Below are 23,417 nucleotides of genomic sequence, written 5' to 3'. Positions count from 1 at the left end.
TGGCTTGCCCGACACGGGCCCCAGAAGCCTGGGCGCCTGCCATGTCTTTGAAGGCAGACCTTGGAGACACTCTTTCAGTCACCCTTACTCGCTGCTGCCTTCTGCTCACAGAAATGCCCTTCAGACTACAGCAACTTTGACCCAGAGTTCCTGAATGAGAAACCCCAACTTTCCTTCAGTGACAAGAACCTCATCGACTCTATGGACCAGTCAGCCTTCCGAGGCTTCTCCTTTGTGAATCCCAAATTTGAGCAATTCCTGGACAATTGAGCTCCCAGACCTGCTTTAAGCGCCCCGGCAGAGTCGGCCCGTCTGCCCTGGTTTGCATCTGCACTGCCCCTGGAGAACAGTGGGTGACTGGCTGATCTCTGCTGCTGCCCTCTCTTCCTCAGAGAGTCCGGCTCCTGTTAGCTGCGCTCACAGTACTTCCTCTGTGAACTGTTTGTGAATTTGCCTTCCCTTTGCCATCAGAGGGAAACTGTAAATCCTGTGTTTCATTACTTGAATGTAGTTATTGAAATATATATTATATATATGCATATATATATAATAGGCTGTATATATTGCTCAGTATAGAAATCACGTAGGAGACTGGTGATGTGTTTTTTTAAAAAAACATGTATATGTGTGTATGTGTATATACACACATATACATATTTATATGTATGTATGTATGTATGTATATATATATATGACCAAAAGAAAAGAGCACAAGCTGTCTGAACCATGGATTCTTTTATGTGTGTCTAAATAAACATTGAATGCTACCAACCTGGCTGTGGGGACATTTATGTCCCAGGAAGTTGGTGGCAGGTGCTCCTGCCACCGTTGACTGCAGTGGTAGACCCCTGGGTCTTCATGCAAATGTGTTTGTGTTTAGGGGTTTTCTTTTGCTCCAGGGCCCTGGCACTGCAGGAACCACAGATGTCATTGTGAGGTTGTGGTAGGAGATGAGACGGCTATAATCTGTGTCTGGGTGGGCCAGCCCAGAAGTTCAGAGGCAGAAAGCCAGACCTGAAAGTAGGAGCAGAGGCGCAGAGCTGGAGTGTGTCTTTTTGTTGTTGTTGTTGTTGTTTTGGGTTTTTTTTTTTTTTCGAGACAGGGTTTCTCTGTGTAGCCCTGGCTGTCCTAGAACTTACTCTATAGACCAGGCTGGCTTCGAACTCAGAAATCCGCCTGCCTCTGCCTAAGTGCTGGGATTTAGAGTGTATCTTAATACTAGTATTTGCTTAGTGTTTTGTTTTTTGAGACAGGGTCTCTCTGTGTAGTCTTAGCTGACCTCCAGCTTGCTCTGTAGTCTAGGCTGACCCCACAGAGGTCCTTCTGCCGCTCCCTTCTGAGTGTCACCACACCTACCTGAAACTACACATCTTTTTATTGTTTATCTTCATTCTTGGGACAGGAGTCCTTGCCTGTCTGGAGAAGAGGAGAGGGGCAGGATGTGAGAGGAAATGCTTAGTGCCTGGATGGTATGTTCCAGTTTGCTGACCAAACTGACTGCACAGTCAAGGAGTCTGGCTCTAAGAAACAGGATCTGGCAGCTGCCTGCGAGCCAGCCTGGCCATGGTGTGCAGCGGCTCCCTGATGGGCTCTCCTCACTGCTTCCCTGTCTCCCATGTTATAAGCTTCTCGTTTGTCCCTGCCTCCCTCTGTCTGCTCCTTGCCTGCAGCCTGGGGCACCGTTCTCAGACAGGGCCCTCCCTTGGGCCCCTCTGGTCCAGCCCCTGGGGCCCAGCTGGCTCTTTGTCCTGGAGGTGGACAAGGCTGTCCTAGCTCCTGATTGGCTGGTCCAGTAGCCGTGCTACTGACTGCCAGCAGTTCATTCTTTTGGGCTGAGGTACAAATTTCCACAGCCTGAGAAGGCAAGATGGACTGGAACTGGCCAAGGAAGAGGGTTATGGGGATGGGAGTGTAGTTCCTTCTTCTCCCTATCCTTAGGAAGTACGCTGTCTCCCACTGTACCTGTGCTGGGCCAGCCTGGACACTAGAAGCAGTGAGGTTGATTCTCACAATGTGACATGGAGACACTGGAATAAGGAAAGGAGGTACCTAGGGTCCCCCGTGTCCTGCTTCTGCTACAACATGCAAAGGTCTCCAGTACCTCCACGAGCCATGGCAATAGTTATAGCGCAGAAGTTGTATTGGTGCTCACATTTGGGAGCTCCCACCATCCTGCCACTCTTAGCAGGGCTTGGCACACAGCTTTATATGCAAAGATGGGTTTCCTCCTCTGCGGAAGGGAGGGATGGTTAAGTGGTTTCTCAGCTTCAGGCAGTGAGGAGTGGTGAAAACACAGTATCTAGAAAAGAAGCGCTGCCACACACTGGCTCATTTTCTTATCAGTCTGTCTCCTTGACGGTAGAATGGAACAACTAATCCGTGCTGCCTTGTGAACAGCTGGTTTGGGAAGGCTTCATACACGGCCAGTGGCTGGTGCCTGTGGGACCCGCTCAGGAAGCCCTCACTTGCTGTGAGAAGCAGCTCTCAGGGACACTGCCTCTGCCTGGATGCCTGGAAGGCCACATGTCTCTCTCTAGACCTGTTCCCAGCTCTTGAGTAGGTGCCAGGCCTGGCCCCTTGGCCAGGAAATGCCTCTCATGCTAAGCTCAAAGCCACTTTCCCTAGCATCTAAGGGTCTGGAAGCGGCAGGCAGAATTACCCTTGCCAAGTGGATATGCAAGCAGCAGGAAGCCCAGCCCTCTTTGTAAAGGACTGAGCAAGCAGCCCGCTCAGTACAGGACAGGGCAATGCAGATGCTCGGGAGCCTGGGAACAGGAGCACAGGCTCTGCAGTCAGAATGCTCTGGTTTTAAATGCTATGTGTCCTAGTGACCTCAGCAAGTGACTCAACCTCCCAGAACCCCAGTTTCACTTCCTCATTGGAGGATAGGGCTGACCATGATATTGCTGTTGGCTATGATGACACAATTGTGTTTGTATGTATTGCATAGACTTGGCCTAGTAAAGAGTAGCCACTGGGACCCCGCCCCTCAGGGGGAGGAAACATGGTCTACTCTTCCCGCCCCCCCCACCCCCCATACTGGACGACTGCAGGTAGGCAAATACTTACCTACCCAGTCACTCTGTGTTCCCCCTTCAGGCAGAGGTACCCAAGAACCTCATGCCCAGACCTGCCAGAATGCCTGCTTCTGCCCTTGTGAACTGAAGGAGACAGGAAGTGAGCAGAAGCCTGGGCATTTGAGGAGCTGCCTAAGGATTCTTCTGACAGGTGTGGGACCAAGAGTTCTGCAAAAAGATCAGTAGGGAACTAGTGGCTCCGTGGGATTCCACCCTCTTCCTTCTACGTGCCTGCTTTACAATGCATTTTTATTCTTTTTTTTTTTGGTTTTTCGAGACAGAGTTTCTCTGTGTAATCGTGGCTGTCCTGGAACTCACTCTGTAGACCAGGCTGGCCTCGAACTTAGAAATCCACCTGCCTCTGCCTCCCAAGTGCTGGGATTAAAGGCGTGCACAACCACCACCCGTGCATTTTTATTCTTAAGTGTGTGTGTGTGTGTGTGTGTGTGTGCGCGCGCGTGCGCGTGCGTGCGAGCATGTGTGTACATGTGCATAATAAGAGCAGGTGCCCTCAGGCCAGAGGAATCAGACCACTGGAATTACAGACAATTGTTAGCTGTAAATGTTAATTCTGGGAGTTTCTGGGAGTTTTTTCTATGTGACTCCTTGTTCCCAAGTAAATGACACAGAGACCTTATATTTCTTAGTAAGCTGAGAGCACTAAGTTGGGCAGGTTCTGAGCTATCCTAGCCCTGCTGTGCTGGCCTGGATTACTTCCCAATCACGTGCCAATTACTTGCCATCTGAGTCTTGCCCTGGCTAGCTCAGGTCCATGTGTGTCCTCATGGCTGCTCTCTCATGGGGACCTTGTAGTGAATTCTCCCGGTCCCCTGGTCTCTTTCTCCCTCTCTGTCTCTGTCTGTTTCCATCCCTCTGTCTCTCTACTTGGGACTCACTGACTGGAATTGGAAGTCCTGCCCTATTCTCTTCTCCTGTCCAGCTACTGGCTCATCAGCACTTTATTAGAAAACAATCTTTACACATCATTGAGGCAGGAGATGCTCCAATAATCATGACAATGCCAATGTCTTGACTACAACCCTGGGCACAGAAATCAGCATCTCAAATACAGTGCACAAAGCTGCTTTGGGTGATGGGAGCCAACCTCAGGTCCTCTGGGAGAACAGTACATACTCTTAACCACTGAGCTACTTCTCAAAGCCCAGATGGGCCTGCTTCTGAGGGTGCTGGCATCTGGGGATACAGGGCAGAGCTACAGAAAAGATGCATGAGTGAGTGTCTTTCATAACCAAGTTCTTAGCAGGAGTTGCAGTCCTGGCTGAGTCCCGGAACCCAATTCCCAGGTTAGCCAGGTCTAATTACAGTGTCATCTTGGAGGAGACCTAGACATCATATTTTGAAAGCTCTCCTGATGTTTATATGCATCAGGATCGAGAGCAAGTTAGGTGAGGTGAGAATCTGCATATTGCCCAGTGAAGCTAGGAAAAGCTGCCCAGAAAAGCCACACCTTGGAAATCAAGTCACCTGTCAGCATTGCCAGACCAGCCCATTGTGTAGAGGAGGCTTGGCTTCTAAGCCCCTGGAGCACTGCTCCTCCTCTAAGACAACAGACAGAAAAACTGAGGGGTCTGTGAGATGGCCATTTGGCAGGGCAACATTGCCCACTGCCTGGCTGGGCTGCATCGCCCCCTGGTGGACACCATCTAGCAGGCACTGCAGAGATTGCCTGCCGTCAGTCTTCATGCCAGGGGCAGTGCTGAACACTTCCTCACTTTAAACAGTCTCTGGAGATCCAAAGATACATAGTCAAATAATACCTCTTCTTGGCCCGGCAGTGGTGGCGCACGCCTGTCTTTAATCCCAGCACTTGGGAGGCAGAGGCAGGCGGATTTCTGAGTTCGAGGCCAGCCTGGTCTACAGAGTGAGTTCCAGAATAGCCAGGGCTACACAGAGAAACCCTGTCTCCAAAAAAACCAACCAACTAACCAAACAACCCTTTGCTTACATAAACATCTGTTTTGTCTCAGAAGATTGTGTCCATCCTAAGGTGGTGGCCATAGTTCCTAACAGGTCCTCATTAACGTATGTACAACTGATGTAAGTCGGAGGTCCACATTTTCAGTAGGTTCTAACTGAGGGAATGAGACTGCATTCAGATTTGCCAGGATGGGGAGGGATCCAGGACTTCCCATGGCTTCCCTTGGCCTCCCTTTTGTGGGACTTAATGTTCAGCTCTCTAGGGCACCTGCTTCCACTTTGGAACCATCAAAGCTGGACAGGGCCTCTGCACCCCTCCTGACCCCCGACTGTGTAGCAGATGACCTTGGATGACTGCTTGTGGGAGGCCAGAGGCTAAGCAGCCACGTTTGCTTTCCTGAATCCTCATCGCACAGCCAGGGCCCTTTTATCCCCTTAGGAGGGAGGACAGCACACACAAGATCTGAAAATGAAGAAAGGGACCAAGGACAGAGGAAGGCTTCCAAAGTGGGGAGCCTGGCCCGAGTCACCATGACTCAGATGGCATCAGGCTCCTGAGGTCAAAGGCATTCTCTGATTCTCATCAGCTGATCTACTTCTGCCCTCCTCAGCTATACCCTCTGTGATTTCAATTTTTGAACCTTAATATCTGTTCCTAAATCGGGCTTTTTAAGTAGGCCTTAGAAGACCCACAGTTTTCTCCCTCTGCCTGTGTTAAATACATACTCAGGAAGCCCTGACATTTGCTTCCCAGCCCACATGAAGCGCTACACAAAAGGCCAAGGCCTGTGGGAAAAGTACTTTCTTCCGAAAGGCCGGTTGGGAGTCCATCTTACTGATCTCACTGGAGATAGTGGACACATGGGCTGTGGGTGGCGTTGGTGTGAGGGCTGTGTGCCTGAGTTCTTATGTTCCTTGGCAGGAGCGAGTACCTGCTGTGGGCCGAGAGCTTGAGGGGTATCACTCAGGGCCGTCATGCGGCAGAGAGGAATAAGTATGCCAGGCGCTCACTGTGTGTGGCTCACAAGCTCAGGACAATGACACTATGTCAAGCATTGTTCTCGCTGCTTCCCTGCATTGTGGCCTGTAATTAATCTTCACAACAGCCCCTAAGGAAATGGCTGTTGCTGGTTGTCGAGCTCCACACTTCACCAATGAGTCAGCAGAGGGTCTGAAGAGTGGAGGATTTGCCCCATAGCTCTGGGAGGCTCCTTGGAGTCTCTGAGTCTTCATAGTGCTTTCTTTGGCAATGAGCACAATTGCTCACAGGCTTGCTCAATACTAGTCAGGAGGACAGTGAGAGGATGACCTTCCCTGGTCCACAGAGGCTCCGAGAGAAGAAGGAACAGGAACTATGGAAGATAGCTATCAGGGGCACAGTTTGGACTGGCCCTGGAAAGCCCTCCGAGATTATCGGTCCTTGGTGGGTATCTTTGTGGAGTCACCATTTCGTAACTGGAGCCAGAGGGAAAAGGGATAGAAGTGGGCCAGGTTTGCATGAGGAGGCAGTCCCAGAGACATGGGGGAATCTTCAGAAGAGACAGTCAGCTATGTACCCACCATAGCACCTCCTCCTCTAGATCAGAAGCCTGGCTCCTTCCTGTCTGCCTTCTACAGGTTCACAGACACAGTGAGCTTAGATCACAGCCAGAGGTCAGGAAACGTGCCTAGATGGGTTTGGGTGAGTGAGAGCCCAGGATGTGGCAATAGAGAGCTTCCTTTGCCTGGTCACCCAGCCCTGTTCTCTCTCACCCTGCTCTCTGCCCTTATTGCACTGGAAGGAGGCAGGTGGCAGCAGAGATTACCTCCGGTCCTGCCTGGGGCATGAACTGTGAGGGGGGGCGATTCGGGTCCAGGGCCCTCAGTAGGTAATGCCCTCCAGCTGGTGTGGTAGAGGTTCACTGTCCCCACCAAGGGTTGGGAACAGGCTCGGTGGTTGCAGGAGGCCCCAGCATATTAGACATCTGCTGTCAACAACACAGCAAGGCTTCTCGAAGCCACTTTTTGGACTTGAAAATCATGGGTTCAGAAATAAGCCAATCAAACACACTCTGTCTCAATAGCGCGTCAAACATGACACAGTTCACAAAATAAGTTCTGTTAGCTTAATCATCCTTGAGTGTCCTGTTTGGAAACAAGGTTTTTATGTTTCAAAAATGTAAAGGCCATTATTAAACACTGGCTCAGGTATATCCATAGCTCAGCAGTAAAGGCCCTGTGATAATGGACCCATACTCAACCTGCACTTGGCATGTCCAGGAATTAGCATTGCTGATGGGCAAATTGTAGAACACAGGCTTAGAGCAGAAGCTGGGTCTACACCTGCCTGCTCCATTCTGAGTGTAAGGTCCTAGCTTCTAGGGCCTAGCAGGTTCCTTGGTGCTATTGTTTGGGTCTTAACTAATTTTCAAAGGCTCCTGTGGAGTTTTGTTTGTTTATTTTTAAAATTATGTTTATTTTTTTTGTGTGTGCACATGTGTGTGCACACATGCATGCAAATGTGTCATAGCATGCCCTGTGGACACCACAGTACAACTTAAGGGGGTTGTTTCTCTCTCTTTCCACCATGTGGATTCTAGGGATAGAACCTGAACCATTCGTCTTTGTAGCAAGTACCTTTATTTGTTGAGCCAGCTTGCAGGCCCTATTTCTTTTTTAAAATGTATTCACTTCTGTGTGTGTGTGTGTGTGTGTGTGTGTGTAGGTGCCCATGGAGGTCAGAAGTATATAGCTGGGCGGTAGTGGCACACGCCTTTAATCCCAGGACTTGGGAGGCAGAGGCAGGTGGATTTCTGAGTTCGAGGCCAGCCTGGTCTACAAAGTGAGTTCCAGGATAGCTAGGGCTACACAGGGAAACCTTGTCTCAAAACAGAAGTATAGTATTGGATCCTCTTGAGCTGCAGTTACTGGCAGTTGTGAGCTGTCTGATGTGGGTGCTGGGAAATGAACTCAGGTCCTCTACAAGAGTACCAAGCACTCTTAACCTCTGAGGTATCTCTCCAACTTCTCCTCCCCTCCTCCTCCTCTCCTTCCTCCTCTTCCTTCTCCTTTTTCTCCTTCTCCTCTTTCTCCTCCTTCTCTTTCTCCCCCTCTTCCTTCTCCTTATTCTCCTCTTCCTCCTCTTCCTCTTCCTCCTCTTCCTTCTCCTCTTCCTCCTCTTTCTCCTCCTCTTCCTCCTCTTCTTCCTCCTCTTCCTTCTCCTTCTCTTCTTTTTCCTTCTCCTCCTCTTCATCCTCCTTCTTCTCTTCCTCCTCTTCTTCCTTCTCCTTGTCCTCCTCCTCTTCCTCCTCCTCTTCTTCCTCCTCCTCCTCTACCTTCTCCTCCCTCTCCTCCTCCTCTTCCTCCTTCTCTTCCTTCTCCTCTTCCTCCTTCTCTTCCTTCTCCTCCTTCTCCTCTTCCTCTTCCTTCTCTTCTTCCTCCTCCTCTTCCTCCTCCTTCTCTTCCTCTTCCTTCTCCTCCTCTTCTTTCTCCTTCTTTTCCTCTTCTGTCTCCTCCTTCTTTGAAACAATCTTGCCTAGACTGACCTCAAACTTATAACCTTCTTGACCCATCCTCCCAAATACTGGGATAACACATATATGCACCATCATGCTCAGTTCCAGTGCTCAAGGCTTGGTTCCAGACTGTGGAGTTAAGAGGTAGTCTTTGTAAAAGGAAGTAAGGTCACTGAACATGGACATCACCCCTTCCTGCTCTTCTGTTTTCAGCCACCATGAAGTGAACAGACCTCCTATACCAAACGCTCCTACCATGTGGCACAGTGACACTAAGACCCAGAGTGCAAAGGCTAAGTGTCTACAGAGTGGGCCTCTTGGATCCTCAATGTCCTCGTCTTTAGCATGTACACAGTAGTGCCCACTGTATGTGGGTATTGCTAGACATTACAGAAAAATCCCTATGCTGCTTCAGACCCAGTCCGTGTTCCACAAATGCTCGACAGGTACTTTGTAGCAAGTACCTTTATTTGTTGAGCCAGCTTGCAGGCCCTGTTTCTTTTTTAAAATGTATTTGCTCCTGTGTGTGTGTGTGTGTGTGTGTGTGTGTGTGTAGGTGCCCATGGAGGTCAGAAGTATAGTATTGGATCCTCTCGAGCTGCAGTTACTGGCAGTTATGCTCAATCCGTGAGCATTTTAGGTGTCTTCAAGAGTGTTTCCAGCTAAATATGCATAAGTGTAAGATAGGGCTGGGCTTAGTAGTACCCAGGGATACTGCCAAATGGGAAAGGGGCACTTTCAAGGCACATGAATAGGGTAACGAGCCCTGGGCTGGGAGTTCTTCATGTGCTCCCTCCCTACCTGTCGACTTGGGGCCACCAGCCAGCTCAACAGTAGGAAAATAAGTGCCTGAGGCTGATAGAAACAGCAAATGGATCCCCCATGTGGCTTTAAATTATGAGAAAGAGAATTTGAATGCCAAATGTCCCAGTTCTTGGCACAATTTAAAAGAAAGTGATATGAAGGGTAGTAATTGTCACTGTCACCAAACTCCACTGCAAGTGACAGCAGTGAGAGAGCCAATGATACCTGTAGTGTGGCCCTTGCCTGCTCCGGTTCCAAGAGCAGCACCAGGGGCAGCCTGGAGGCCTCCAGGTGCCTGGTTAGGAGCCTCCGAGGCCTGGAGGCACAGGTTGCTCTAATGTTTCTTGAGCAGTTTCTAGAGGCAGGTCTTGTGCTACAGGCTTCTCTGGTGAGGTAGGGGTCATGACTCTGGAGGGAAGCCCAGGCTTACTGATTCCCTTCCTGAGCAATGAGTAAGCACTGACCATGTCTGAGGTCTGTGCAAGATGCAGGGGAATGGGCAGGTAAGAAGCAGGCCCGGAGGGCTGCTGGGAAGGCAGGTGTGTACGCAGAGTGTTACAATGCATGATATTCGTGGGCATGCAGGGGTTGAGTAGGCACAGCAACCAAGGAAGGTCCCCTGGAAAAGGATACAGCTAACTCCCGATACCCTCCAAAATGAGCAAGTCCCACAGTGAGATACGTCTGATAACACCAAGTTCTGGTGGGATGCAAAGCCTCGAGTCCCTGCTGGTCACAGTGGGAGTAAAAATTGGCCTCCTTTCCTACTGAAAGCAATTTGGTCCCTGGTGCTCCCCAGTGACTCCATTTAGAGACAGCCTGGTGGTGGCCTGGAGGCAACTCACAGGCAATGATGGTTGTGGTGAAATTTTGTAAGGAAACAATTAGAAATGACTGGAATGTCCTCAGCCCTGGATCAAGAAGTGGGCTGCATTCCCTGAACCATACTGGGCCATTCAAATTTGAGATCCAAAGGCCAAGGAAGCCCCCTGCTTCAATCCCACTAGCATCCCCAACCTCTGTTAAAGGGACGGTTCATACCTGTAATCCCAGCACTGAGTCCTGGCCAGCCTGTACTACATAGTGAAATCATGTCCACAAAAGACTAATCTCCCCCAAAACATATTTAAAAGGATGAAGGGGATGGGAAGGAAACGGAAGTGTATGGTGAAGCCCCTCTTCCTCTTCTTCCTCTTTCTCCTCCTCCTCTTGTAGCCCCAGCTCCTTTCTCTAGAAGGATATCATTCTGTAGCCCAGGATGACTTCAAACCTAGGATCCTTACTGCCTCAGCCTCCTGAGTAGGGACTGCAGGAGCATGTCACTCCTTGTGGTTTGTGAGACCCTCTGTGAAGCCTGAACTAAAGCAGATTCTTGATGCTTGCAGCAGACTTGGGGATTCCAGCTCTAGAGGTGAAGGAGAGGCCTGAAAATCTGAGGGAGCCTCCATGTCTCCGTTAGTAACGTTTCACGTATTAAGATCTGGAGTCTAGGGGCTGGTGAGATGGCTCAGCAGGTAAGAGCACTGACTGTTGTTCTGAAGGTCCTGAGTTCAGATCCCAGCAACCACATGTTGGCTCACAACCACCCATAATGAGATCTGACACCCTCTTCTGGTGTGTCTGAAGACAGCTACAGTATATTACGCCCGAGTGAGCACGGCTGGAGTGAGCGTGGCCAGAGCGAGCGGGGCCGGCAGAGGTCCTGAATTCAATTTCCAGCAGCCACACACATGATAGCTCACGGCTATCTGTACAGCTACAATGTACTCATACACATAAAAATAAATAAAATAAATCTTTTTTAAAAAAAAGATCTGGAGTTTAGTCTACGGCTACATGGGAGATCAGTTGAGCAACAGCAAAGCCCTGGGTTCTAGTCTAGGAGAGTGGAACGTGCAAGGAAAGACGTAGAGCTTCACCCCAGGGGGGACTGGAGAAATGGCTCAGTGGTTAAGAGCACTGACGGCTCTTCCAGAGTCCTGAGTTCAATTTCTGTCAACCTCGTAGTGGCTCACAACCCCTATAAAGGGATCTGATGCCCTCTTAGGGCACACAGGTGTTTATGCACATAGAACATTCATATACATAAAGTAAATAAATGAGTCTTTTTATTTTTTTAAAGATTTATTTATTATTATTATAAATGAGTACACTGTAGCTGTCTTCAGACACACCAGAAGAGGGCATCAGATCTCACTATGGGTGGTTGTGAGCCACCATGTGGTTGCTGGGATCTGAACACAGGACCTTCGGAAGAGCAGTCGGTGCTCTTACCTGCTGAGCCATCTCACTAGCCCCTAAATGAGTCTTTTTAAGAAGAAAAAAATAATTCACCGCAAAACCCAGTAGTGTGTTTAAGGATGCCTATTTTAGACTTTATGCTTGTCCATGTTCAAAAGAGGTGGAGATTTAACAGTGCTTTTAAAAGAACGGCCTAACTCTTGACCTGCCAGCTGGCTAGCCAGGTCCTTTTATGACGGTTCCTTACAAGGCACGTTTGTTCTCTGTGTCTCTCTTTGTGGGTGTGCCATCTCCAAGTTTTGAAACATTAAAAAGAACGAGTAGGAGAGGCTCAGGTCAGGAAAGCAGCCAGGGGCAGAGGAGCTGCAGCAGCAGACAGGCCTGGGGGCTATGCATGTTGAGGGGGAGACTGTGAATGTGTGGTCCCTGAAGGTCATCGGTCCTGGTGGCTGTCCCCTCTCCCCACAGCGTTGAGTGGGGGTGCTGGCACTGATGGCACCAGTCTTGGCTGGAGGGGAGCTGGTTTAAATGAACAGAGTGGTCTAACCAGTGCCTGGGGTGGTAAGAGATGGCATTGTGTGGTGGGAATTGTGAGCCTGGCAGTTTTGGTCGGAGGTGGTGACCACACTCACATGGGGGCTCAGCTCCAGCAGTAGCCGCCTGATGACTCATCTGGAGACAGAAGGTAAGCAAGCTCCAGCCCCAGCTGCCTGAGCTCTACCAATTCAAAGGCCTGTGCAGAGCTGGAGGAGATCAGCGCCTCAGGGGTTAAAGGGAAAATGAAGATTTTCCCCAGGAAAGCAATCAGCAGACTTCAAAACAAAAGACTGCAGCAGAGTGTATTGTGTGTCTGTGATCTTTTTGAGTAGGTCGGGAAAGAGTGAGCCCTGTGTTGGCCTTCTACACAAGGGAAGGGGCCCAACATTAGGGGAGATGGTGGCTCTTTTTGACAAAATCGTTAAGCAGACTTTCAGATACCAAAAAACTTGGAGAGAATGATTGTCGCAGATCATGAAGTAAAACACCCAAGATGTCATTTCAGCCCTTATAATCTCCTTTGCAACCCTCCCCAGCCCTAGACACTGTTTCTTCTTTCACGGAGAGGCCAGCACCTGCTTTTAGTCTGTGGGCGTGTCTCTGTTCTATAAGCCCGAGGCTTCTCCTAGCCTGAGGTGCTTGACTTTGCCAGGGGACGCGTGAACAAAGACCTACTCACCTCAGAGGATCCTGAGAGACCAAAGAAAAGATTCCACCCAAGTCTACCCAAGTCTACCTGGTGAGCTCACAAGTTTATTGGGGTTACTTGCGGCAGCTTGGTGACTCAAAGTCCTCAGAGTCACTGAATCTCACCCTAGTATGGAAGATGACTCACCAAAGCTGTATCCTGGAAGTTACCTACCCGGAAGTTACCTACCAGAGCACTGGGTGGCACCAAGGGGAGAAGCTACGTGACTTTTGGGAACGGTCTTGTAAGTCTTGTTAGTTTCTGAGCTTCCAGCGTCTTCTTAATGTTCTGTGTTTCCTGAGCCTTCTGAGTTTCCATAGTTTCCTAAGCCTTTCAAGTTTCACTTCAAAATGGGATTTTTTAAAAGATTTATTTATGAGTACACACCGTAGCTGTACAGATAGTTGTGAGCCTTCACCTGATTGTTGAGAATTGACGTTTTAGGACCTCTGCTTGCTCCAGTCAACCTGCTTGCTCTGGTTGGCCCTGCTGGCTCAGGTAGATCCCGCTTGCTCGGTCCATGCTTGCTCCAGCCCAAAGATGTCACGGAGCGGCCAGTCTAGGCCTCTCTCAACCCGTGTGGGGAACAGGGTCTTAGTCAGAAAAACAAGGCGTTGGCGAAGAAATGACAAACAGAAACAGACACAAGGGAGTGCTGAAACTGAATGTAATTTGTACAAAATAGAAATCAGGCTTATATAGTATACAGAAAACAGGGCAAACTACAGAAGTCACACAGGCAGGAGATGGCTACATCAAGGTCAGTAAAATCAAACAGCCAGGTGCAAGGTGGAGGAGCAGTGGTGTCTTTCTTCTTGGGCTAGGTTGTCCTGGCAGCCCTGAGATAAACTCTCAGGGTCTGTATGAGGCAAGTAGCTGAAAGTCGTATTCTATCATTCCTTGGCTGTAACATAAATAATTAGTGATGGGAGCCCTACAACTTCTAGCTTCTCACTAGCAGTAAAATAGTTTTTCTTTCGGTGTGAGACTGCTCTGTAATAAGTGCTTAACTGTTGTCTTTAACTCTTGAGACACCCTGTCTGGTAAGACAGCTTCTTAGTAAAAATTCCCAGCTAATTCCAACTAGGAAATCTATAGAATTATTGAAACACTGTGAAGGCCAGGAAATAATATTTAATCTCAGTGTTAGCTATAACGAAATATTTCTTAGGGCACCTTTATGCCTGAATAAAGAAAGCACACAGATCTCTCCACAGACTTAGCAGAGATCAATCTGGAACACATTTGAGTTAGGAAATGTCCACAACTGACTGAAATCTCCAGAAGACAAACTCCCTTTGGAGTCATAATGCCTCTTGTCCATGATCAGGTTTTAAACCTGATACTGTAGACCTACTGGGGTAGACAAGTGCGTGCAGCACAAAGATTTATTTATTATATTATAAATAATTACACTGTAGCTGTCTTCAGACACACCAGAAAAGGGTGTCAGATCTCATTAAGGGTGGTTGTGAGCTACCATGTGGTTGCTGGGATTTGAACTCAGGACCTTCAGAAGAGCAGTCGGTGCTCTTACCCGAGGAGCCATCTCACCAGGCCCCCCCCCTTTTTTTTTCGAGACAGGGTTTCTCTGTATAGCCCTGGCTGTCCTAGACCTCACTCTGTAGACCAGGCTGGCCTCGAGCTCAGAAATCCACCTGCCTCTGCCTCCCAAGTGCTGGGATTAAAGGCATGTGCCACCACCACTGCCCAGCCAAAAATGGGATTTTCTACTTGGGAGGAAAGAACCCAACAGCACAGCCTAGAGAATCATTTCACATTATTGTTTGTTTATTAGCGTGTATGTGTGTGTGTGTGTGTGTGTGTGTGTGGTGCACGTGTGCATAGGTGTGTGCGGCCACCTATGCCACAGTGTGAATATAGAGGTCAGAGGACAACTTGCAGGAGTTAGTTCTCTTCTTCTACTCTGTGGGTTTTGGGGAATCAAACTCAGATCTTTAGGCTTGGGGCAAATGTGTTTACCATCTGAGCAATATCATCCCACCACACATTATTTATTTTTATTTAATATATTTTCTTTTCTTTTTTTTAAATTATGTGTAGCTCAGGCTAGCCTCCTGCTCATGATCCTTCTGCCTCTGCTTCCTTCAGCAAATCCTACTGGTGTGTGCCACCACAACTGGCTATTTAATATATTTCCAAGCCTCATATACATAATGTCTACATGCATTCTTCTGCTCCTAGCCTATGGAGTAGAGACATGCTCTGATGAAGGTGTTGTCCTCCAGACATGTTTTTGACATTGTCTTTGCCAAGCCCACTTACTCATGAGCTTTTCCCTTTTCTCATTAGTTTTATTGAGAACATAGCATATAATCCACTCATTTAAGGTGCCCTGTTCAGAGCTGGGTGTCCTGGTGCATGCCTTTGATGCCAGCACGTGCCAGGCAGAGGCAGGTAGAGCTGTGGAAGTTCCACCGTGCCTGGTCTACATAGCCTGTTTAGGACAGCCAGACCGACCAGTGTCTCACAGAGAGACCATGTCTCAGAGACAAGAGTATTTTGGGACTGGAGAGATGGGTTGGCCCTCTTTCCTCTGTGGCCACCAGGCATCACATGTTGCTGTACATTCATATAGACAGACAAAATACTCATGTACATAAGATAAAAGAGACTTGAAAAAATGGGGCTGAAGAGTTGGCTCAATGGTTAAGAGCACTTGTTCTTGCAGAGAATGTAAGTTCCATTCCCAGCAATCACATAGTGGCTCACTATCTGTAACTCTAATCCCAGTGAACCCAAAGCCCTTTTCTGACCTTTGCACACATGCACAAACCTATGTGTAGGCAAAGAGTTTATTCATACAAAATAAATAAAATTTCAAGCCAACCCAGTGGCTCTTAGCTAGTCAGTTGTCTGTGCACCCCACAGTTACAGAACATTTCTATCACCAAAATGTAACCCTGTGTCTTTCCGCTGTTACCCTCTAAGCCTCGGTACTCCCAGATCAAGGCAGCCACTGGTTTATCTTCTGTTTCTACAGATATGTCTGTCTGGCACATCTTAGACAACACACCATTCTTCTTTTTCTTTCTTTTTCATATCTCTTTCTTTTTCTTTTTCATTATCTCTTTCCTTCCCTTTCTTTCCTTCCCATTTTTTCTTTCTCTCTTTCTTCCTTTCTTCCTTTTTTATTTTATTTTTTGGTGGCTGGTTAAGAATAATCCCTTCCCAGGCTGGTGAGATGGCTCAGCTGGTAAGAGCACCGACTGCACTTCTGAAGGTCCTGAGTTCAAATCCCAGCAACTACATGGTGGCTCACAACCACCTGTAATGAGATCTGACATCCTCTTCTGGTGCATCTAAGACAGCTACAGTGTACTTATTTATAACAATAAATAAATCTTTGGGCTGGAGCAAGCAGGGACTGAACGAGCAGGATCTACCAGAGCGAGCGGGGTCTACCGGAGCAAGCAGAGGTCCTAAAAGTCAATTCCCAACACCTAGATGAAGGCTCACAACTTTCTGTACAGCTACAGTGTACAGATACATGAATGAGTGTGTACTCATATACATAAAATAAATAAATAATTTTTATTAGATATTTTCTTTATTTACATTTCAAATGATATCTCCTTTCCCAGTTTCCCCTCCGAAAAAAAAAAAAAAACCCTGTTCCCTCCTGCCTCCCCCTGCTCACCAACCCACCTTCTCCTACTTTCTGGCTCTGGCATTCCTCATAAATAAATCTTAAAAAAAAAAAAGAAAGAAAGAATATCCCTTCCCATGGTTATATTGTGTTCCATCATATAAATTTAACACAGTTTATTTATTCAGGGAAAAAATGATGTGAATTCTGTTTTCAGTCAAGATTGGGATTAAAGAGATCATATTTACCCTCCTTCCTGGAACAAACCCATAAAAATGTATGAAACTACAGTTCTTTTTTTTGTTGTTGTTGTTTTTTTATTTGTTTGTTTTTTGAGACAGGGTTTCTCTGTATAGCCCTGGCTGTCCTGGTACTTACTCTGTAGACCAGACTGGCCTCGAACTCAGAAATCCGCCTGCCTCTGCCTCCCAAATGCTGGGATTAAAGGCGTGCGCTACCACTGCCTGGCCTGAAACTACAGTTCTTAACACATCCAGTATTAGGCAACCAAAGCCAGTGTTCTCCAAGAGATGAGAAACAATGTCACTGTCACCCAGCTTCACTGTTTGTCAGTGGTTTTGGGTCTGTGCTCGGGAAGGGGAAGGCGTATAAAACAGTATAGAGCTTTCCAAGACAAAGATGACTCTGGACACCCAGGAGGCCAATGTGGATGTAAGTCCAGGAGCACAACCACAGCCATCTCACTGCAGACAAGAGAGCCACAATGAAAAGCTGTAGGTTAAGAATAAAGTTACCAGCTGGATATGGTGCCATGTATTTAATGCCAGCATTTGGGAGGCAGAGGCAGAGGAGGCAGAGGAGGCAGAGGCAGAGGCAGGAGTTTGAGGCCAGCCTTATCTACAGAACAAGTTTTAGGAGAGTCAGATCTACAAAGAGAAACCTTGACTCATTAAGCAAAACAAAATGGAAAAACAAAAACAACAAAACATCCCCCTCTAGACACACCCCAAATTAAAATGAAAACAAAGCAGTTATCCTAAGCTCCTAACCAGTCTCAGGCTCTTCATCAGACACTTGGCTCATCTTCTGCATCTGACCGAGCATTCTGTGGCCAATAGGCAGACTGCTAAGAATGTATCCCTAACCCTAGCAGGCCTCTGGCCGCAGCCAACCTACAGCTAAGAATACTAAGAGATTGCACCTGAGATTTATGGAAGACTTCTCCACCAACCACCAGCCTGCTTACCTGATCCCTTTACTTACAGTACTCCTGCAGACAGTACACTGCCTGATGATTTCTGTTTGTTCTATGGGAAGGTTCCTTCTTCCACGGCATTCAAAATAACTGGAACATCCAGGTGGCTGAGGCAAGAGGATTATAAGTTAGAGGCTATGTAGTGAGATTATCTCCAAACACCAAAGAAGCAAAATGAAACAAAAAGTAATTTGAATACTCAGAATCAACCATTTCCTTATTTCCTTCAAAGAAGTCCTTGTTTTGGGGGCACAGTCTCTAGGTCTACATCTCTCTCCAACAGTGCAAACTCTCTTGCTTCCTTTTTATAGTGTCTCACTATGTAGACCAGACCGGTCTCAAACTCACAAAGATCTGCCTTTCTCTATCTTCCAAGGATTAAAAGGCATGTGCCACCACTCCCAGATAGATTTTGCTGTTGTTAAATGTATGTGTAGGCATGCTCGTGGAAGTTAGAGGACGGACGACCTATGGTATCAGATACTCATAGTGATTCTCCTGCCTCCACCTGCCATTTCTCCACAGAAGCACAGGTTATGACAGACACCTGCTTTATGTGGGTTCTGGGGATCTGAGCTCAGGCTCACATGCTCACTGAGCAAGCGCTGTACCCACTGAGCAATCTCCTCAGTCCCTAGCTGTCTCTTGTCATCCTCCCCACTCCCCCACCACACCCAGATGTTGAGATTCAGATCCAGGACAACCAGCTGAGGTACATATTTAACATACCAAAGTGGACCTGGCCTCCAGGTTCTCCCAGCATCCTTCAGTCCCAACCTGGCATATTGCCCTCCTTCCTAACCTTTCCAGCTCAGGGGCTGGGCATCCTCTTCCCCAGTGGTTCTTTCCTACATAATCCAGACATCTTGGTCTCTCCCTCCTTCTCTCTGCACATGCTTTTTCTCTCTCTTCCTTCCCTTCTGTCTCCCTCTCCATGGCGACTTCCTGAATAAACCTGCCTCTAAATCTGGGTTGAATTGGTTCATTTCACTGGCAGAGAAATAATTTATCACCAGGGAAACTTCTAGAAGCTGATATAGCAAACTCAAATTGTTGTGATTATAAAAAGATAAAAGATATATTAAGATATGTTCTATGGGGGTATGGTGAGATGTGGGGGGAGGGGATACCTCAGTGGGTCCATGCTGAGGCATCGCTTCCCCCTGAGGGACCAGCTACATGATGGTATAGTATAGAGTTTATTTGGGGAATGGGGAGGGGAGTTAAGAGAATAGTAGAGGCAGAGAGAAATAGAGAGGAGAGAGTAGAGAAGTAGAGGCTGGCCATGACCGCGTGGAGAGAGGGGGGAAGGGAATGGGAAGAGGCGGGGGAACAAGGGGGCAAGAGGCAAGGGAGAGAAACAGGAATAAGAGAGAGTAAGAGAGTACGAGAGAGAGAGAGAGAGAGAGAGAGAGAGAGAGAGAGAGAGAGAGAGAGAGAGAGAGAGAGAGAGAGAGAGAGAGAGAGAGAGAGAGAGAGAGAGCAAACAGCCCCTTTTATAGTAGGCCAGACCTACCTGGTTGTTGCCAGGTAACTGCAGGGGTGGAGTCTAGACAGAATACACAATTACAACTCCCCTACCCCAAGGCACCTGGAATAAATCCTAGCTTGCAGGCAAGCCCCTGGGTGACCCTGCTGGCTCTTGGAGCTTCTGTTGTGCCCCAGCCCCAAACTCTCAGTTCCTCAGTAGTATCTCCCACTTTCTTTTCTGCTTCCTGTGCAGGCCAGACTTAGGGTTAAAGACAATGGTCAAGTCTAACCACAAGAAAAATGGGATCCAAGAGGTAGGTGGAGAGAGCTTGATGGGGGCGGGGGGTGGGGTGAGGAAGCTCAGCAGAAACTTCCTTTTTGTTTTTTTTCCAGAGACAGGGTTTCTCTGTGTGTAGCCTTGGCTACTGGAACTCACTCTGTAGTCTAGGCTGGCCCTGTAGACAAGGCTGGCTTGGTATTTAATGGTCTACGAGACCAGGCTGGCCTTGAGCTCAGAGCTCTTTCTGCCTTTGTCTTCCTTGTACTGGGATTAAAAGTGTGTGCCGCCATGCCGGACCATTTGTTTTTTCATTAATTTTTTTTCAGACATATAAAATACTGGGTTTTATTATAACATTTTCATATTCATATATGTATCGCTATGCTTTGCTCATACTTGACCCTCATTGGGATTTTTAGTTATGTTTTTTATAATAGTTTTTTAGGTTAAAATACAAAAAATAAAATTAAAAAGGGTTTCACCATGACTTCTTTTTGACCGTGCGGTTGTTCTTTCATCCCTCTACTCTGTGACCCTTCCTCACTCCTGTCCCTTCCCCTAGTTAGTTTTCACTTCTGCTTCTCCATTATACCGATCTCATTCTCTTCTGTTTCCCGCCCTCCCTTAAGAGCTCTTCCACTAAGCCCGGCAGTGGTGGTTCATATCTTTAATCCCAGCACTTGGGAGGCAGAAGCAGGCAGATTTCTGAGTTTGAGGCCAGCCTGGTCTACAGAGTGAGTTCCATGACAGCCAGGGCTGCACAGAGAAACCCTGTCTTGAAAAACAAAAAAAAAAAACAAAAAAAAAAAAAAAAAAAAAAAAAAAAAAAAAAAAAAAAAAAAAAAGAGCTCTTCCACTCATACGATCCCTTTTCTAGCCTATTGACCTATAAACATATAAACATACCCCTACATACATATATGCATCCCAATTTAAATGTAATTTTCATATATGAGAAAATAGGAAGTGATTCTCCCTGGGTGTTGTCAGACTTGGTCCTCTGAGTGACAGCTGCCATTTTCTTTTCTTTTTTCTTTTTGTTTGTTTTTTCGTTTTCTTTTGTTTTGTTTTCGAGACAGGGTTTCTCTGTGTATCCCTGGCTGTCCTGGAACTCACTCTGTAGACCAGGCTGGCCTTGAACTCAGAAATCTGCCTGCCTTTGCCTCTCAAGTGCTGGGATTAAAGGTGTGCGCCACCACTGCCCGGCTTTGTTTGTTTTTTCAAGACAGGGTTTCTCCATTTAGTCCTGGCTGTTCTGGAACTCATTCTGTAGACTAGGCTGGCCTAGAACTCAGAAATACGCCTGCCTCTGCCTCCCAAGTGCCGCCCGCCGCCATTTTCATCAGATCAGCAACGCCTGCTTTTGGGAGACCATCAGATGCCTGCCTGTAGGAGCTGGGGAGGGAGGCCAGAGGGATGGTCATTAGACCCCCACCAGAGCCCAGCCACTCCCTGCTGCCCTTGAAGCCGGCTCTGTGCAGCCCTGCACTAGCTGCAGGTCGCCTATGGGAGGAGCTAGCGTACACAGGGGAGGAGAGTTAAGTTAGCTGATGTGTGTGGGCAATGTGGCTGTGGAGGAGCCATCATTCTTGCTGAACAAAAGCTGGCTTTTGGGGTCCCCCACACGCTCCCCAGCATCTCCTCACTCAGGCAAAAAAAGCAAATTTGAATTTTCTTGTTCCTCCCTTCTTCGTTGGCTCTCACAGATGTGGTCACCGCTCTCCACTGTAATTTTTTTCTTTTTTTTTTTTTTGGATTTTCGAGATAGGGTTTCTCTGTATAGCCCTGGCTGTCCTGGAACTCACTCTGTAGACCAGGCTGGCCTTGACCTCAGAAATCCGCCTGCCTCTGCCTCCCAAGTGCTGGGATTAAAGGCGTGCACCATCACCGCCCGGCCCCACTGTAATTTTTTAAATTGTATTTATTTATTTATTTTATGTGCACTGGTATATGCACGTCTGTGTGAAGGCATCAGATCTCCTGGAGCTGGAGTTACATGAGGGTACTGGGAATTGAGCCCAGATTCTCTTTAAGAGCAGCCAGTGCCCTTAACTGAGCCATCTCTCCAAACCCTCTGTTGTGTTTTATTATACGGCTGGAGACTAAGACAGGCATTCCTATAGCTTTACTTCTGGACTTGGCTAGTCCCAGTTCAGAGGGCTGGGAACAGGATCCCTTCCTGTGTCAGGCTCAGGGTCTTGAAGGACAGCTCCTGGGACAAACTTTTCCTGCCTTGACGATTGGACCAAAGGGCTTATGCCCACTATGACTACTTGACAACATGACTAAGTGACAACTTAGCCTATGTCTGTTCCCAAGCTAGCTCCAATGAAGAACTTGAGTGTCCGTGCTGCAGGGCCTCCATTAGCACCCAGGCACATGTGGGTGAGTCCCTATTCCTGCACCATTCAGAGAGGCAAGAATCCTGGCTTGGGGGCTTCTACTAAGCCACCACGTGGGCCTGAAAAGCCTTGTCGCTAACACTCCCATCTGTATTTTATACTTATTACCTATTTTCTGTAGCTAATACTTCAAATCCACATGCCAATAAATCCCAGATCCCTGCCCGAGGGGCTTGAGTTCTGAAATCTCACCCAGAGACCTGCTAGGACTTTTCTCTTCCCTTTTCCCACTCTCAAAGGGGGGACACAGAGGGCAGATGCCCAGATTCCTAGCACACACCCAGGCAAGGAAGGGGTGCTTGGGAGGAGTGATGATGGATGTCACCCCAGCTTTACAGCCAGAAGTGTGGATGGCAACCATGGGAGTGGTAGATAAAAAGGCACATGTTCCCTATTCAGGAATGATAATATGTTATGCAGCTTGGTTAGTATACTGAAAAACCATTGACTTGTATTTTGAAAGGGTGAACTGTATAGCATGTCATTAGACATTAGATCTCCGTAAACTTGACAGGGCTGTGTTAATGACAGTCATGAAGTCTAACAGCCAAGTATGCTGGGCAGCTTCCTGAGTTCTGGCCCTAACTCACATACTGTAGGCAGCCCCATGTCTGTAGTCACAGGAAACCTGGTGCTAAAGGCTACCCGCTCGCTCTGAATGAACTGCTCTGAAAAACAACATTTTTGAGCCCTTATTGGACAGTGTACTAATGGTATTATGTAATCACAGTTCATCCTCCTGACAGCCCAAGGAAGCTGTCTTTATTCCCATTTAACAGATGAGGCACAGAGGCCTGGGGAGATGATGACTCCTCCTCCATGCAGGACAATGGAGGCGGGACTGGAGAGATTTGTTCCTTCACAGCTGTGATCTGGAAGCTTTGTGAGGCTCCCGGGCCCTGCCACCTATGCAGCTGGAGACTGAGAAATGAGCAGGACACTTTCCTCCTGCTGTTGCCATGTCCTGTTGCCTAGCTATGTGGTGGTATGAATGACAGGAGCCTTTGGTCCCTTTAGCCAGCTGCAGGAGGTTCTCACTGGTCCAGGGAAAGTCAGACCTTCGTGCAGCCTCGAGCCTTGGCCCTGATCAGGCCCAGGAGCTACAAGGATGCCTCAGATGCTCAGTGCAGACTTCTCCCCCTCCCAGGGGCTGAGGGGTAAGTGAAGGGTTCCTCAGGATCTCAAGGCCTAGGTGTCTGGGATTCCAGCACACTCTAGAATCCTCAGTAAAAAACAAAGAAACAAAACAAAACAAAACCACAGTAGTTTCACTGACTCCTCAGAGTTCCTGGCTGCTTAGATGCCAGGTTTCAGAGTAGACTGAGTTTAAGTGACTGTGGCCTCAGGAGCACCTCTAGCCCATTCACTCCCCAGTCATTCCTGTCTCCTTGAGAGAGTGCAGGCTTTGGAGAGGCTGGGCAGCCTGAAGGTGAGGGAAGTCACCTTCCCCATCTCTGCTTTGGAATTCAAGTATCCCCCCACTCCTACCCCTTGCCATGTTAGGGTCTGAACCCAGAACCTCATACAAACTCCTTGAAGCCATCTATGTACAATTCTGCCCTAACGGCACCTGACGGCTGGCCCAGGCACCTGTGAAATTCTCAGAGCACAGCACCAGCTCAGGCACTCGCACCTCTAGTTCTCATCCCTCAACCTTGCA

The 23,417-nt window shown here is 48.0% G+C and overlaps 1 protein-coding gene across 6 annotated transcripts in view; it reads left to right on the top strand.

Moving 5' to 3' along the window:
• Prkcd (protein kinase C delta) overlaps window positions 1–23,417 on the top strand; it is a 60,842-nt gene that overhangs the window by 30,407 nt on the left and 7,018 nt on the right. For 5 of the 6 annotated variants that reach the window (XM_031363053.1, XM_031363055.1, XM_031363051.1 and 2 more), the window contains one exon: window positions 112–771. The exons of the other annotated variant lie outside the window; for it this stretch is intronic. In XM_031363053.1, coding sequence (XP_031218913.1) covers window positions 112–270 — 159 coding nt within the window. In that variant the 3' untranslated portion in view covers window positions 271–771. Of the gene's footprint in view, window positions 1–111; window positions 772–23,417 lie in introns of those variants that run through there. 6 annotated transcript variants of the gene reach the window in all.

Source organism: Mastomys coucha, unplaced genomic scaffold (genome assembly GCF_008632895.1).
Source record: "Mastomys coucha isolate ucsf_1 unplaced genomic scaffold, UCSF_Mcou_1 pScaffold9, whole genome shotgun sequence".
NCBI classification, from domain to species: Eukaryota; Metazoa; Chordata; class Mammalia; order Rodentia; family Muridae; genus Mastomys; species Mastomys coucha.
This window is presented reverse-complemented; position numbering and strand designations above follow the sequence as displayed.